Raw genomic sequence first — 17,066 nt, 5'->3', positions numbered from 1 at the left:
GGATATCCCCTGATTTTGTTTTTTATTATCAAAGGAAAACTGGCTCAAAATAGTAAAAAATGTTTTTAATTTAGCTGTGTGTTTCTTGTTACTACCATAACCTACCACCAAAGAACAACCCAAAATAAACTTTCCAGCTACTGATGATCGCAGCGATACCCTATATGTGTATGTAATTTGTTTGTACCTGTAGTACAGCCCAGAAACAATAGTGAGCATTTTGTTTTTTTTTTTTACCTAAAATACTGACACAGACACTGGTACCAATTTAAAAAAAAAAAAAATCCTGACCTTTGACCCTGACGTTGAACCAAACACTAACCCTGGCCCTGAACTAGATCAAACCTTGATCTAGGTATTTTTTTTCTCTAGGAAGTTCAGTGTGTTGCGGTTTCTCCTACTCTGAGAACACAGGGTACGTGATCACTTGCAAAAAGGGAAAAAAAAGTATTTAAAATTTTTTTTTATATGTATACACAAATGTTTTGCCTTTAATCTATATTTTAAACTGTGTTATACAATGAGGCTTTACAGCCACTTTAACCTCCCTAGCAGTATGATTATTTCATATTTTTGGTGCTGAAAGCGGTACCATTATTTTGCATGGAAATATGTCGTTTTTTTATTGTATGCTGTAATTTTTAGGAATAACTCACTGAAATCTGTCTGAACAAGAGTCTAAATCATACATTTAATTCAATAATATAATCAAACCAAAAACACTGAAATTTGAAATATAGCTCCAAGTTCGCACATCGCTGAGCAAAGTCGCAAAATTGTTTTCAGTGTCTGATGACGAATTTCTCCGCGAATCATTATCACTCAATTCTGCAAGTGGTTCTGATTTACTATCGCTGTTCTCTAGCTGATCTAAACCCGCTTTTGACCTAAAGGGACACTTTTTGGACGCCATGGACTTTTCTACGTTTCCAGGCAGAAAGAACAATCAAAATGCAGACAGGGGACAGGACAAAGCACTAGGGACAATATGTATGTGAAATGGGTTGAAACAGCAATGTTTTACTATGTAAAATCGTTTTGAAAAAAATTACATTTTTTTTAAATTTTCAAATTTCCCGCCGCCGTCGGCGCCCGTACGTCCCAACGTCACAGGGACCGGAACACAGGAGCCGGATGCCGGCATCCGCCGGAGGAGATGGCCGGGGACACTGCAGGGGACACATCGCGGGAGCCAAGGACAAGGTAAGTGCTGCAGGGACTCCCTATGCAGCGCTGCATGGTAAGCCCGAGTGTAGCTCGGGGTTACCGCTTTTGGTATAGACATTTTACCCCGAGCTACACTCGGGAATACCGCTAGGGAGGTTAAACTACCTATGTCAATCCTATGCACAGTAGTAATGTTCTCGGATAACATTTTAGGAATCGCATAGTAATGGAAAAAGTACAAAAATGATAACCAAGCAAAGCAAAACGTGATTACCGACCTTGTGCTTCCTCTTTCCACTTGTAGATGTTTTATCAGCCTGTTTCTGGGTTTCTTTCGGATGTTTTTCAGGGGCAGTTTTTTCAACCTTAGGAGGTTCAGTATCCTTAGCAGGTCTCCCGGGTATTCGAGATAATAGGCTCAAGTCAATCTTTACAATAAGCGGATATCTGTCTTCAGGTTCACTCAGTGGTGAAAGAAGCTCCTTCTCTTCCATAGGAGAGAACAATCGCTGTCGGAAAAAGCTATCATCCTCCTCAGTGGAGGGTTTGGCTGGAGGAGTCCTATTGCTCTCTGAATATTTGGGGGTTTGGGATGAAGGAGGAAGGCTTTCAATTTCATCTGAATCAGAGGATGAGGTATCAGTTTCAATAAATTCCTTGGATTTCTGAGATGGTTTAGAGGTCTTGTACTTTTTCCTCTCAGCTGCTTGCCGGGGAGAGGACTTGGGCTCTTTTTTTATATTGGGTTTTCGTAAACCCTTTGTGGCTGCCTTCTGTCTATTAGCAGGCAAATTGGTAGTTGTTTCTGCAGTGGTTACACTTTCCACTTTAAGTTCTCTTCTCGGTGCCTCAACTGCTGGTTTGTTTGGTTGTTTCTTTCCAAAGTTTCTTCGCTGAGTTGCACTTTCGCTGTTAGCTGGAGACTTTTGTCTTCCTCGGCTCCCCTCAGAACCCTTTTGTGCAGCCTTTGTTTCTCTGATTGGTGTAGAAGCATTGGACTCCTTTGGTCCACTTGGTTCTGTATAGCCAGCTCCAGTGCCCTGCTCTTGAACCTCCTTTTTGTAGCCTTGCGATGAAGGAATATTGCTTTCTACTGAAGACGCTGGAGACACTTTGTGTGGGTTCACCTTATTCAACCAGTTATCCAACTGCCACTTATTTGAAGGTGGAGGCTCAGGCTTTAAACAGAAGACAAAAAAAGTTATCATAACAATACATTAGAGAGTCACTGTCTTCCCAGATGACAAGGCAAACTAGCACTCAGCAAAAAATGTATTCAAATACCTTCCAGGAAAGATGCAAATAAGGAACCGTGCAATAAAAAAACCTGATTTGAAAGAATTCCTGTCAGAAGGTGTACTGTTAAAGGCTAAGCTCACCTTTAAAATAAATAAATGCACATATTTTTGTAGTTTTAAAAAAAAGTGCATTTAAAATCTATTTTACTGGAGCCTGCAAAGCATTGTACTGAGCTCAGTAGATCGAGGGTGCAATGTCAAGCTCCTGAACAGTCATCCTCAAACTTTGTGCCCTTATGGGCTTTCAGTTACAAAGCTAGAGGAGTACTTGTAGTTTTTTCATTCACAGAAATCTGTAAATCAATGATGCGGCTGTGTCGGCATAGCCTTGCACAGCCATGCTGTTTTCAAAAAGTGACAGTGGGTGCGTGGAGAGGATTCCCACCGCTGTCACAGAGAGGGGAGCTTTGGTGGCAGAAGGAGATTACACAGGAGCATGTAACACCCTAAATATGGTTGTAACATGTAATATGCTCCTAAAGGTGAACCTATCCTTTAAGAGACAAAAGAAATATAGTAAGTTATGTACAACTGATAGCTGTAGAGAAAAGCAACATTAAGCTGATGTGTAAAGCAGATTTCATCATAAAATTAATCTACTGTACCCATTTGTCATGTGCATTGCCTAATCCCTGTGGTCAACAGTTTGCTAACCAGCCAAAGAACCTATATAATATGTTTTTTAAATCGTATTAAAAAAAAAACAGATCAAAAGAAATGAGTCGAAACAGACAAGACCGCACTGCATAGCAATATTTTGAGACATTTTTTCTTTCCGTTATCAAGCTTGTAATATGCAGAGCTAGGTGGTGTTGAAAACACATCCATTAATAGAAAAAAAAAAAAAAACCCAAACAAAACAAAAAGAAAAAAGGTTTAGAAAAAAAGCCTACGGAGCGTGTTTTTTTTCCTCCTTTTCAAAAGGACTGGTCTATCTTTTACCAAACTAACCCATTTCTTTCCCAAGCCCTGAAAAAGCTAAATCTGCACTAACACTGCAGCCTCCCTGTTTTCCCTTTCTGCCCACATGTTTACAGTGTGAAACTGACAGCTTTGTGAAAAGCAATACTTTATTATAATCTAAGAACTTGTTCATGGGAATACAGTAAACTAACAAGACTCAACTGCACCCGACGGAGCTGAGGAAGTCCCCAATAAAGAAGACTCAATGCCAATAAGTTACATGTCCCAAATTACAGGGAACTCGAGGATACTGAGTAGATGTCTCCGGGACTATTGGGGGATGTATGGGTTGAGCTCACCCGTAGCAGTGGGACTGTCCTCTGTGTGTCTCTGGGCAGACATATTACAGCCACATAGCAGAAATGCAACTAGGCTCAAAGTGTGAGGCAAGGCCTCAATTAATAAAAAACCCAAGGCAGTTGGTGCTGATGAGAGTAGCTGTAGGTGACAGATCACTGTAAGTGGGCACTGGTAATGGACCAGAAAGCAAAGTTAAACTAGGTTGTTTGCAAGCTCTCTGACTGGCAGGAAAGAGCATGAAGTGTGTGTGTGACACTCCTACCAGTGGACGTCAGCACTTGTTGCCCCAGCCTTAATCCTTACCATTTGTTAATGTTATCTGAAATGGCTCTCAATGGTTATGACTGCTGAGGTAGTTCCCAATGATTTAGCCTGACCAGCCTTACTCAGAGTCTTCAAAGACAGGTCTGGAAAGTGCAACAATGCAGAGCCCAGTGCATGAAGGTCAAAATCTATGCTAGCTCTGCGCATTCAGTCCAGCTACGTGATTGAAGGCAATGGAAGAAGAATCCACAAATAAAAGGCAAAGATGAAAAGGCTATCACAAAATATGGTTAGACTTTTACTAGCAGAGCTGGAGCAAAAACATCTATACTCCTAGGACACTAGCACTAAAAACAAAAACTGAGGCATGATGGATATAGGAGAAGTTATATTAGATGCTAGCTTTTGAAGAGGCTTTTCAACACAGCAGCTACATAAATTTACTCTCTATATTCTATAACAGAAATACAAAGAGTGCCCTTGGCAGCCACAGTGAAAAATCAGGGACCATGGCATGCGGTACACAAAAAGCCATGGTGCATTAGCCACATCTGCACATTTTTCAGGGGGTGTATTTTGTCAAAAGAGTGGCCTGAATATCCAGGTACTTTCATAAACATACCAAAAATAAAGCTCACAACCTTGATAGTTTGCAGCTATATACTGAATATTTACATTCAACACGAAAATGTTTAAACAGTAATCTACAGACATAAAATTGATAACATGAACACTGTTAACCACAATGGAATGAAAGGAAAACTAGTAATACATTTCGATTAGATGTAAGGATTAATTGTAAGGATGTAAAGGATTCACTTACCTCAGGTGATGCACTACGTGATGGTTCGTTTGCCTCACTGTCACTAGAGCTGCTCTCACTCTCAGAATCAGAGCCTGAGCTGCTCTCTGACCCGCTGTGGCTACTAGAATCATCCCTGGAATTGTCAGCTCCTTCACTGTTATGCTGGGAAGGATCCGAGTTACTAGAGATGCACACAAATGAAAAATACACAGATCCTGATGGGCAGGTTGTAGTAGAGATTATAGATTACATAATAAAATAACTAAGTGTCTTTCCGATCCTAAATTTCACAACAACAGAAATAATGAAACAGAACCTTTACAGAATTTCGTGTAATCCACGATAATTACAATAAAATAATCTTCCTCACTGGAGAAGCTTAATGCTAAACACTATTACTAACTTTTGCATGGGACACACCTGTTAGTAAAATATGAACTCTACAAATGAACCACATTGATAAATCATGCCATAAATAACAAAAAGGTGCTTGGACTGGAAAGTGTAGCTTTTGTTATTTACCCAAGCTAGGTGCACTCTCTCAGGCATGCTGTAAAACAAAAAGATTAACATCTAAATCTATGCTTCCTAATCTAAGAGATAAACCATGCAGGTTGATATGAATATATTTCTGTGACCTTTATTTTTTTACTTATTTAACAAATACATGTATACAGGAAGTATATATGCACTCCATGAAAAAGAAGAATAATGATGAAAAAAACTAAACAGCCATTACAAAGAAATGAAGAGTTAAAGAATTTGTCAACCCAACATTTCATATTCTCGATATGAGCCTGCTATACCATGTACTTGTATGAAAAAGTATCCTGCTCTTTGTATTACTTCCTTTGTATGAAATCCCTGGTGTTCCTACCAGTCCCTCTGTTTTCCTATTACAAACTGACCACACTAAGCATGAGAGCATAGCATGATCAATTCTCTAGCTGCGCTGGGAACTCCGCCTACTCTGCGCCAATGATCAGACTTGTCCTCACCCAGGTCTCAGCAGTATAAAGAGCTTAGAGGGTATAGGATCACTTATAAAAAGGGGGGAAATGTATTTATCATATTTTTTTATATCTAAACACAAAAGTTACAGCGCGCTGCTGGACGGCTTCGTATTAAGGTAAGTTTCACATAATGTGCTAGTATGCGATGTAGTCATTGTCTTGCAGGGTTTTTTTTTTGTTTTAGGTCTTTTTTTTAGGTCGTGGTTTGCTACTGCTATAAACTGAATTTGTCAAAACCAAGTGTCAACAAATAATTACAGTTTATTATAAAAACAGAAAAACTGCTTAAATAAAAAGAAACTGTCAGAATTTGAAGCTCAATGACCAAGAACAGGCACACAGCAAGCAAGGTCAATGGGAAGTTAGAATGTCTAATCTTGTTTCATGTAACAAAAATCTTGAAGAACCATATAGGGCACAGAATTGATTCTTAGACCATGGGATATACATTGCTACCTTCAGGTGATTGGACACTGGCAAAAACTTTAGTAGGACCACCCCAAAGTGTATAAATCTGCCCAATCCGTGAGGCTCCAGTTTTTTTTTTTGTTTTTGTTTTTTTAAAGCAACAAGGAGATCCCAGAGAAAAGAGGGGAGGGACCTGTGTCTTGTACTATATTACAGATTATTATTATAAATATTAAGAAATGGAATTTGCAGGTACATCAAAATTGCAGTTATATATCATGTTAATCACAAGGGGTCATGGGAATTATTTCTTAGACCATAGCTGTCCCCAAACAATAATTCGAGGGGTGGGCAACAAAATAACCATAACAATAAGAGGCCCCACAGGCAAAACAAGGGTCAATGGAACCAGGCAGTTGAAAGGAGAAGCACATTGCGGCTTAAAGGCTAAGTTTACCTTTGGAACATATTACATGCTCCACCCATATTTAAGGTGGAACATGTAACGTTTTTCAGCTCCTGCCTCCTCTTCCCTGTGACAGCGGGTGGGGGATCTTCTTTCCACACCCGCTGTCACAATTGAAACATGGTGTCAAGAGTTCTATGAATTAATGAACTATAGCTACCAGCGGCCTCCACGGCCAACATCTTGTAGTTTGCAACAAACTGCAAGGGCGCTGGTGAGTACTATTATAGTTCGTCGATTCTTTCTGCAATTCAGTAATTGCCTGCCCATATGAAGTACTGAGAGCTTGCAAGAGCCTGGCATTACACCCGTGATCTGCTGATCATGGGGGCAATGCTTTACAGGGTCCATTGTCTAAAAATTATTAATGCACTTTTTTTTTTTCACCTGCAAAAGAATTTTGCATTTATCATATTTTATCAAATTTTATATTTTATCCTTTAAGCACACATCACAAGAGGCTCAAACAGCCACCTGCCAAAAAACAGTTTTGAAAATGTAAACAAGAAGATTGGGTGATGGCCCTGTTACTTAAAAAAAAACAGATGCTAGATGCTGTAAAGAGCCCTGATGTACTTGGGAGAATGGGTTCAGGTAGGAAAAGAGGGACTCATTCCCCGAATGCAGAAGCCCTAGAAAAAAAATACTAAATAATCACCTAGCCAGGAAGGATCCCATAGGTGGACCATCCTGTGTGGAAACAGTAGATAGGTTAGTTCCTAAGGGAAGATATGACAGCCCTGACCTCAACTAAAAGGGGAGTCAAACTGTTTGATATGCCTCCAGAACAGGACTTGGGGAGGCGGTAAGAATAGCAAAAACTACTTCCATGAAACTTGGCCCCCATGTAACATAAGAAAAAGGGGGCCTCCCAAGAAGTAAACACGGGAGCCAAGGCAGAACTACAGTACAACTGCCAGTGCAACAGAAATAAGAGAGCTCTAATCTTACAGAGGTCCTTTGATGGGAATAACCCCTTTATACACAGGGGGAGGACATTTGCAGCAAGCGAGGAGAAGGTTGCAACAAAGCGACAAAGAGGAGCAACTTTTTGCTAAGAAAGTGTAAGAGCCAAGGAACGGGATATACAAAGGCCGATCTAAGACTGGCAAGGTACCAAAGGCTAGTTGTTTGATGATTTCAAACAAAAGAAATCGCAGGATGAAAAAAAGGAACAGGTTCTAGGATGGGGTTTTCACAATAGTTTAGAACTATCTTACATGATGGATTGCAGAGTATTGGAAAACTGATCTTTGGGCAAAAGTCTGTAGAGCAGTCATATCATTTGAGAAGCTTGGTGAGAAGGGCTGGCAAGGGTCGGGAAAACTACAGAGTGCATGTGGAAAGGGAACAAAAGCATAAGGGTAGAACTGAGAACAGGGGCAAGGTGACTTTTTCTAGCACCATCAGAATGGCTTCTCAACCCATAAAGTAGGCGACTTGTTAATCCTTGACCCCGATATGTGGAGGAAAGGGCATTCCAGAGCTTAGGGCAGAGTCTGAGAGTTGTAAGCCAGATACGCTGTATCTGTTATGGTAATAAATAGTAAACAGGGCTCTAGGCATGTGAGCTAGCCTCCCCACATAGTGAGGAAATTTCCAAGGACTTTAAAGAGTTACTAAGCCCACAACAGTAAAATCAGTCTGTATATGCAGTAAATCAAGCTGGTTATACTCACTGTGGAACCTAAGGGGTTAATCATCTGCACGGTGTAAAAATGCTGTTTGATCCCAACTTCTCTGATCCTCCCCTTCTTACAGTGCCCCCTCTTATCTACTAATAAGACATATTGTGTAAAGTCACCCTACACATGCTCAGATTGGTGTGTATTGCTAGTTTTTTTTTTTCTGGGAGAGTGCATGTGATCAGCACAGGGCCAATCAGCACTGTCCAAACAGATGTCAGGGTTTCTGCATCCTCCTAGAGCAAAATGAAACCTCCTCCTCCAAGCTTTAACCAGTGCTCGGCTGGATACTAATAGAAGTCATAAGACTGCTCTAACTGCTGATGAGAAAAGGTATTTAGCAGTTTATATTTACTAAAATAATTGTATTTACATGTTCTGTGTACTGTGGAGGATATAGTGAATGCAGGGTCCTAGGTTTAGTAACACTAAAAGAAAAGAAAAAAAAAAAAAGGCACTGGCTGCCACAAGAAAAACCAGAGAAATTCTCATGGAGGGGCAACTAAACGGTGCTAATTAAAGTATGTTCCTGAACACGGAACTATATCTAAACAAAAATGTAATGTTGAAGGAGAAAATTAATAAGAATGATGTCAGGATTTGGCCCAAGTACCCCAAATCAATACAGGGTAGGGGGAGGTGCCTGATAAGGATCAACCAAAAGGGAGGTGAGGAATATGCCAGGAAAGCAAGGACCAACAAGAGGATGATGCCTTGAGGGAGCAAAAAGATCATAAATATAAGGTAGAGGAGGCCCATTCAATAGGTAGGTGTAAAAGTGGATAGTGGGGTAGAAACCCCCTTCCCTAAGTAGCTGCCTTAATGTGATCCTCAAGGGAATGTCCAAACTGAAGCTCACCTTCGAAGGGCATGGACAAAAGGCAGCTTTCCCAAGCCGGGTCAGCAATTATAAGCCAATAAACTCTGCGCATATGAACAGAAAGTAAGGATATTCTGGAAAGTTGACGAATCACACTATGGTATATACGCAGAGTAGTAAATCCAAGGGCAAGAGCTATAATCTTACAGAAAAACAATTACCTATATCAGGGGAAAGTTCACTATTGAGTTCCCCAGTCACGTTTGCTATAGTCTGGGCAACTGACAAGGTGGTGATAGCCAGCTGCATGGTTGACCTGCCAGAGTAAAGGACTTAAAAAGCCCATAAAGGCCTATCAATTGAATCCTTAACCACTTACTATCAAAGACAATTTTGAAAATGTTAAAATCTGCATTTTTTTTTTCTTGTTCAAATGTTTTAGTGAAGGTTTTACATAGATATAATTGGGGAATATACATACCTTTAATGAAGCAAGTGAGGCTAGTGAGAAGCAAACACAGGACAATATGTCTTTTTTTTTCTTGTTAGAAAATTAGTTAGAACCCCCAAACATAGTATAATTTCTGAAAGCAGAGGCCTGGAGAATAAATTGGTGGTTGCTGCAATTTTTTATGTTGCAAGATATTTGTTAATGTAAGCACAATAGCCAACTTTTGGTAAAATAGAAAAGATAATGTTGTGTTGAGTAGATACCAAACATGTCAAGATTTAAAATTGCACACGCCTGTGAAGTGGCAACAAACTATGGTACCTAAAATTGTCAAAAACTTTAGAAACCTTTACAGGGTACCAGTTTAGAGTTGTGTGCTCTAGTGCTAGAATTATGGCTTTCAAACTGACATTCGTGGTGATACCCCACATGTGTGGTGCAATGACTTTTTACATATGCATGCAGGACCTACATGTCTGTGAGCACAGGGGACAGGGGTGTTTTAATTTTTTATTTATTTTTACACTTTAGAACTTTTTTTGAGCACTGTAAAAGTGATCAGGTGGATATATAGCCATTTGTATATTTTTTAATGGAAAGTCGGTGGCCAGCTGAAAAAGAAAATGTGGATAAAAGGAGGTTAGCCCTCATTATAGACAGTAGAAATAAGCATTTAGTGCAAGAATGGCTGGTTCAGTCTATTTCTCATTAAATTCCACTTCCATAGGGAACAAGGCATCAAAGTTTTCAGGAGAAATGAATAATCTCTTGGAGCTGGGCCAATCATTGTAAAAGGCCTAATCGGCTTGATCAAGAATAGAGAAAGGACTGTCTAGGAATAGAAAGCCTTGTGTCCACAGGAATATGTGGGGCATGTGCAGTACTAGGTGTGTACATAGTAGCCAGCATGTGGTAAGAAGCTGAAGTAGTAATTCCAAGACATTTTGGCGCTGAAAAATCTTCAGGAGCCTCTGCTAAAATGTTAGTGTCCCCCTTGCCTTTTGAAAATGGAAGTGCGCCAGACAGGTAGTAATGCATGAAAATAATCAGGAGGAGGAGAGACAAAAGTTTTTATGGCTGTAAGTACTCACTGATTCCAAAAGTGGCGAAAGAATGGATAAGTTATAGTGACCAAGAATTCTGCTTTAGTCAGACAAGCAGCATGTTATGCGTCTGTGAGGGAACCCTTGACTCAGGGGGCTGAAGTAGTTTGAGTGTAAAGACCTGGCTCTGGACAAGGAAACTGCTATCAACCTGAGAGGTAGCTGAAGTTTCACCAGGGCTGCTGCTGAATACCCACTGACTGCTCCATGTTCTCCCAATCCAAAGTGCTTTTAATCCACCATTGCTAAATGAGGAATCTTCCCTTTGCAGGGTACTCACAGGCATAGATGCAGATTGAGGGAGTTCAGTGTGTCTGGCATGAAGGAACCACATGAGATGGCAAGTTCCTGTGGCTGTGTCTGAAGTATCAGGCAACAGGTGAGACAGCACACAATAAGCTTGCAGCAATGGTCTAAAATGGTGTGCGGAAATGCAAAGTTAAGATTCTCATAAGCAGAGTAATGAGGTGAAAAGAAAGCCAAATTTAAATAGGTAATCATTATAAAAATGTTACCTATAAGGCTGAACAATACATAAAAAATCAGAGGGAAAACACACACAGAGTGTAGAATACCCCATAATCTGTGACTCCTAGACCACTTGTATGGTTAACACTGTAATGTGTCTTGTAAGGTATAGAACACAAAGTTGAGTAAGTTACTGATCCATCAAGATATAGATATGTATCTATAGCAAGGAGACAATAAGTAAAACAGGGAAAACCTGTCTTACCTTGTCAATGCCACTGGTTTCATTCAGGGTCCAGGATTAATTTGTCATGGTTGCATACCCCGAAGGAATCTTCAGGGTTTGGGTGCCAAAAGGCATGGACCACGGTCCAGGACCTACACAGCACCCTGCAGAGATTTCCACTTATTGTATCACACGTCACAATAAGCGCCAAGCGCAGGATCCAGTATGCAAACATTGAAGACCAAATATGGTTTCCAAGGTATACACCAAGGGTAACGACCTGAAAACTGCGAGTAAGCTGGCAATAGGTAGTCATATGTTAAAAGAAGTGTCATTTGAAGAAAGTAAAAGAAATCTGGTAAAAAAAAAAAGAAACAAAATCTCCAACAGGAGAAGGAGTACATCACCTAAGGACTCTAGCAAAAAACGGAAGCCTCCAAGATTGGGAATGGTTATATGGATACACTAGGTGGGGTTTCAGCAAAGCTAGCACTTTATATGAAAAACCATAAATGCAGCTGGCAGTTACATCATGGAAGGGCACCAAGTACATGACAGACTTCCAAATACTGTAGAAATCTCCTTTAAAAAGAAAATGCTTGACCAAACCTACCTTCCTGGTGTATTGGTTGGTACAGCCTTATCGCAGTCCTGCAAATAAAAAAGAAACAAATAAGTTTAGATGATATATGAAACTAAAACCTACAAGTGTCATTTAATTTTTTTTTTAAACCAATATTTAAACTTTTACTTGCCTTAAAACCACAAAAGGTTATGAAAACAGAAATCAAATACAAATGCAAGGAAGATCTTTAAAGTCTTAGGTCCCATTCACAGCATTACCCTGCACAGTCCCAACAAAAAGATTAAGCAAACTGCTTTACTTCCTATAGCGCCATTTCAAACCACTGAGTTGCAAATTGGCATGAACTGAAAAAAAAACACTTTTTCTTAGCGGAGCAGGTTGGGGTGCAAACCACTGCATCCAAACACCACTAATTGAATGGTACATAAGCGGTTGTAAACCTTAGACATATGAACAAAACATATGCATCTATAGTGTGTATGTGTCTCAATCCAGAGCGCTAAGTGTTATTCGTCTCTGCTGCCTCATGCCTGTATTTGTAGGCGTAACTTCTAACAAGTTTTCCTGACACCAAGAGGTAAAAATGTGACAAGCGAGGGAGCTCCAGCACACAGCCTGCTATTCACAGCCTCAGCTCTGTTCTTGCATGCTGTGTGAAGGGTGGTGTGTCCCATCCCCCCAAACAGCTTCCATGGAGATCCAGAGTGCAACTTCACCTCCTCACAACCTGCTGAAGATCAAAAATTCTGTATAAATTCTGGACATTGTTTAAACTCTGTATCACCTCGGCACTTTTCCAGGTATATGTAAGAGTTTACAACCACATTAACAAAGTATTTTAACAAAAAAAAAGTTAACAGTGCGAGATACCAATATCAGTGCTTTGCACTGTGCATTAGTGACCATGCATTAAGTGTAGCAGCTGGTGTAAATCAACCCGTAAAGTGGTCATTTGTGTGTTAATTCAAACAAGCTACATATGTCTTTGATCTTTTGATAATCCAAAGTACTCATTATTACATAAACACTTTACAATTTAATAAACATGCTAAAATACATTTTTCTCATCTTCATACTTCTGCCGAAGATAAAACTTAAGAAAAAAAAAAAAAGACAAATATTTCTTACACATACCTGATCTGCATCACTATCTTCACTGCTGCTTAGCTTCAAGTCTTCTTTCAAATTACTGCAACACAAGCAACAGTTGCATTTTTATTAAGATAATCAATAAGTGACATCAAAAGAAACTGTAATGCAACAGCCTGTAAGGGAAGCAAGTCAATTTTATTCAATGCTCAAATTAAAAAAGACCCTTGTTTCAGGTCCCTTTGAGTAGTAACAAGGAAAGGAGCCTTTACTTATAAACAAGAGCAGAAACCTCCTTTGACTTATTGACATTGACAGAAGATTACATTTCACTTAGTGGGCACAAACAAATCAACCCAAAGCACATGTGTTCCTTAGTAACAGACTGCTGGTTCAAATAAAGAGAAGAATAATGGTTATTCAAGCCTAAATACCAGTATTTGTATCCATAAAGGGCTCAATTTCTCTCTCTTTCAACCCATGGCTGAATTAGAAGAAAATCAATCAATTTCCCCCATCCATGCTAAACGGCGTGGATGGAGGAGCCTCCACTGTGGGCTACTGTATTCAGACACCTGCTGCCACAGAGGCTGGCTCAACAGCTGAACAGTGACTGCATCTGATAGGACGTAGCCATAGTTTGACTAACCATTTTCCGCCCAGCTCAACCGATTTCTGTTGAGCCGACTGGTGCTTGCAAGGGTGCTCATGGCTTGAATTTTCTAAAACAATAAAACTAACCTTAAAGTGGTTCAAAAGGCAGTTTTGTTTTTTTTTTACTTTAATGCATTCTCTGGTCAATCAAATCAAAAGTGCTACTCTATATGAAAAAATACACAAATATATCAATCTAAAAAATGAAAAATAATCACTGAACAAAAGTGAAGTGTAATATGATACAGTAGCCCATAAATGTTACCAAAATTTAATACATATCAAAAATATTAATATAAAAGTAATATAATGCGTGCAATCATTAATGATGACTAAACAAACAGTCCATGTAAACAAAAGACCTTCAAATTCAGTGCACAAGAAGAAAAAAAAGTGTTCAGTGGAATGAATGACTGCACCCCCAATTCATATGAACCACAGTCCTAGATAAAGTGACATCCAAGTTCCCGGGGACTCTGCTGCGGCTGTCAAGGTGCCAAGCTCCGGTTGACCATGGCGAAGACAGAGGAGGGCAGATGTACGTACTAATGACTGTCTGCAAGTTCGCCTCGATCTGTACCATGCTCTTTTTTCAGGACATACCATTGATGGCTATGTATCAACCCTGAGAGGAGGAGATATGTTTGCCTTGGAGTACCTTTTGTTTTGATGCATTTATTGTGATATGGAGTGGGTTCACCATATGTGCTATCTGCTCCTAGTTTTTTTCTTAGCGCTCACTATATATTGTTTGTGTTTGGTCAAATAGGTTTATTATTTTAAGGAAAAAAAAAACTGCCTTTACAGCCTGCTTTATCCTGTCCAAAAATTTCTCTACTTTCCATAAATAAAACACTTTTTTAGCAGGTAACTTGACTGAACACTTGGTACAAAGTCACAATTTTTGCATGAATGAAAATTCATGCAATGCAGTTTCATTTTAGAAGCCATATACACAGGGCTTCCCCCCAAAACGTCTATCAGGTATGAAAACATCACGTTCCAATTTTGTGTAGTATATCAGAATGACTATGTACAACAATTTGATATTACAAATTAGCTTTTAAAATGTATTCCTATATTTTTTTTTTTTACTGCTAACCACTGGGCATTTGATATTTATCAGTAGTAGTTTGTACATATTTTTTGCTCCTCCGCACCAAGTGTGACAAGTATCCACTGAAAACTCCTCAGATCCAAGATAACTGTAATCATCCACGTCAGCAAAGCCAGTATGAGAGACAAATGCTCCAGCCAGTCACCAGACCATGGTAAATTAGCAATAGCGGACCCTAGGCATGATATCAAATTGCCTCACAGTCAGGAGAGTCCTGGAGAAGTGTGTATCTCCACTGAGCACTAAGCCGATCGTTCCTAGGGGAGGAGCTTACGGATGACGTCACGACGTAACAAACGATCGGCTTAGTGCTCAGTGGAGATACACACTGCTCCAGGACTCTTCTGACTGTGAGGCAATTTGATATCATGCCTACGGCCCGCTATTACTAATTTACCATGGTCTGGTGAATGGCTGGAGCATTTATCTCTGATACTGGCCTTGCTGACATGGATGATTAGTGCGGCTAGACCAAACACTGTATGATGTGAGGTCACACTGCTGGAGGTGAGCAGATATTGGGTGGAGGACTAGTGCACTGTTTTTGTGTTAGCTGCAACCTGGTGGTCACAGGAAGGAGAATGGTTTAAGAAGAACTTTTTTTATTCAATTTATTATGTAGAAAATGTTTTGAGATCTTTGCATTGATTTTGTTTATTTTAGTTTATGGTATTTCCTTTTCATTTTTTGTTATATTATATAGCGCTACACAGATATCATATGTAACATATAATAGAATTTAGACCTTACATTTGCCCACTATTTGAGACATGGGTTTTGTGCACTAGCCGTTAATGATATTGAGTATACACATACAATATTATTCATAGTAGCGCGTACGTTTTTTCACTTTTTAATATTTTGATCCTTAAAATTTGCCAAACTACAAGCACAAAATATACCCAGTAAGAATTAACAGTCAAGCAAGTGTACTCTAAGATAAGAGGCTGTTACCAGCTTAATAGAATTAGTAAAACACCATGTGATCCATTTATACTCTTTTACATAATCCAGGAGCTCACGACACACCATGCCAACATGCCAGCAGTATAGATCAAGGACTGTACCAATTATTTTTATTTAACCAATAAGCTTTACATATTACTTTGCTATAAATTACTGATCAAAATCCTTTGGAACTTTCAGTAAACATGTCATTTTCTGACATTGATGCTACAATACTAAATCGGGTGTCATGCGCTAATTGTTAAAATATTTTTGTAGGTTAGTGTGACAGGAGTCACTTTGGGTGGGGGGGCCCATTGAACAAAACCCCCTTTGGATGGGTGGGGAGACCCTGTCTCAGCTCCCCATATCCCTCTTATGTGTAAGTCACTCTGTGTCTCTTAGGGGCACGGGGTGACTAATGGACGCTGAGAATGTGGTTGGAATGACTTCAGATGTGACAGCAATATTTATCAGCTATATGAAGACTATTCCTGGTTGTTGATTCTGAACTAGACATATGATTGCATCCCATTGTTCTATTGTGTGTCTTGCTTGGAAGCAAACTATTATGGGATGTATGTGTTTGTGTATTGGCTTGGTGGGGGGTGCCTGCTGATGTGTCTCTGGTTGCTAGATTTGGTTTGCCCCGCCCTGTGTCCATATGCAGGGAGGGGGGAAATGTTCCATTGAATATTTATATCTTGTGTCTGTGTTAAAATAAAGCAGTCTATTTCCTGTTTTAATACAAGACAGGTCTTGTCTAGTCTTGTATGGTCAGTGGTGGGGTCCGTGGATGGTGTTCGGACAGGGAAGCGAGAGTCTAACGGAATTACCCTAGATCAGTCGGGGTCCGGTTCCGTTACAGTTAGCATACCTCTTTTATATCTCAAAGGGTAAGCCATTTCCACCTGGGGCTTTGGGAAGGAGGGAGACTACTTAACCCTTTTTCATCCAATATAAGAGGGGCATCAAGATTTTTGGTGGTCTCATAAGAGTTATGAAAAAGTGATGGTTAAAAGAAAATGGCCAAAAAGAAAAAGAATTTAAATTCTGCTTTTGTACGTAGAGCTTGTTTATATTATTCTTGTGCTGAATTCCAAAGTGAATAAGTGGACGTGTTCTGATTTACAAAATATGTGCTCTTAGCCTGATGAGCCTTCTGGACAATGGTAAGCTTTTTGACTACTAAGGACAGGTTTATGGGCATTCATTTCTATAAAAAACGTTTCTCTCAG

At 39.7% G+C, this 17,066-nt stretch overlaps 1 protein-coding gene across 2 annotated transcripts in view; it reads right to left on the bottom strand.

The window, feature by feature from the left end:
* The window catches only part of AFF4 (ALF transcription elongation factor 4), a 145,676-nt gene that overhangs the window by 34,499 nt on the left and 94,111 nt on the right, over nt 1-17,066 (bottom strand). For both annotated transcript variants that reach the window (XM_089673041.1, XM_089673042.1), the window contains 4 exons: nt 13,158-13,212; nt 12,051-12,088; nt 4,816-4,978; nt 1,446-2,345 (listed from right to left, as the gene is read on the bottom strand). In XM_089673041.1, coding sequence (XP_089529167.1) covers nt 1,446-2,345; nt 4,816-4,978; nt 12,051-12,088; nt 13,158-13,212 — 1,156 coding nt within the window. The remainder of the gene's footprint in view (nt 1-1,445; nt 2,346-4,815; nt 4,979-12,050; nt 12,089-13,157; nt 13,213-17,066) is intronic.

The sequence above is a fragment of the Staurois parvus genome, unplaced genomic scaffold (genome assembly GCF_062004578.1).
Source record: "Staurois parvus isolate SC_StPar_1 unplaced genomic scaffold, SC_StPar_1.0 ptg000133l, whole genome shotgun sequence".
Lineage (NCBI taxonomy): Eukaryota > Metazoa > Chordata > Amphibia > Anura > Ranidae > Staurois > Staurois parvus.
Note: the sequence above shows the minus strand (reverse complement) of the source record. Positions and strands in the feature narration are given on the sequence as shown.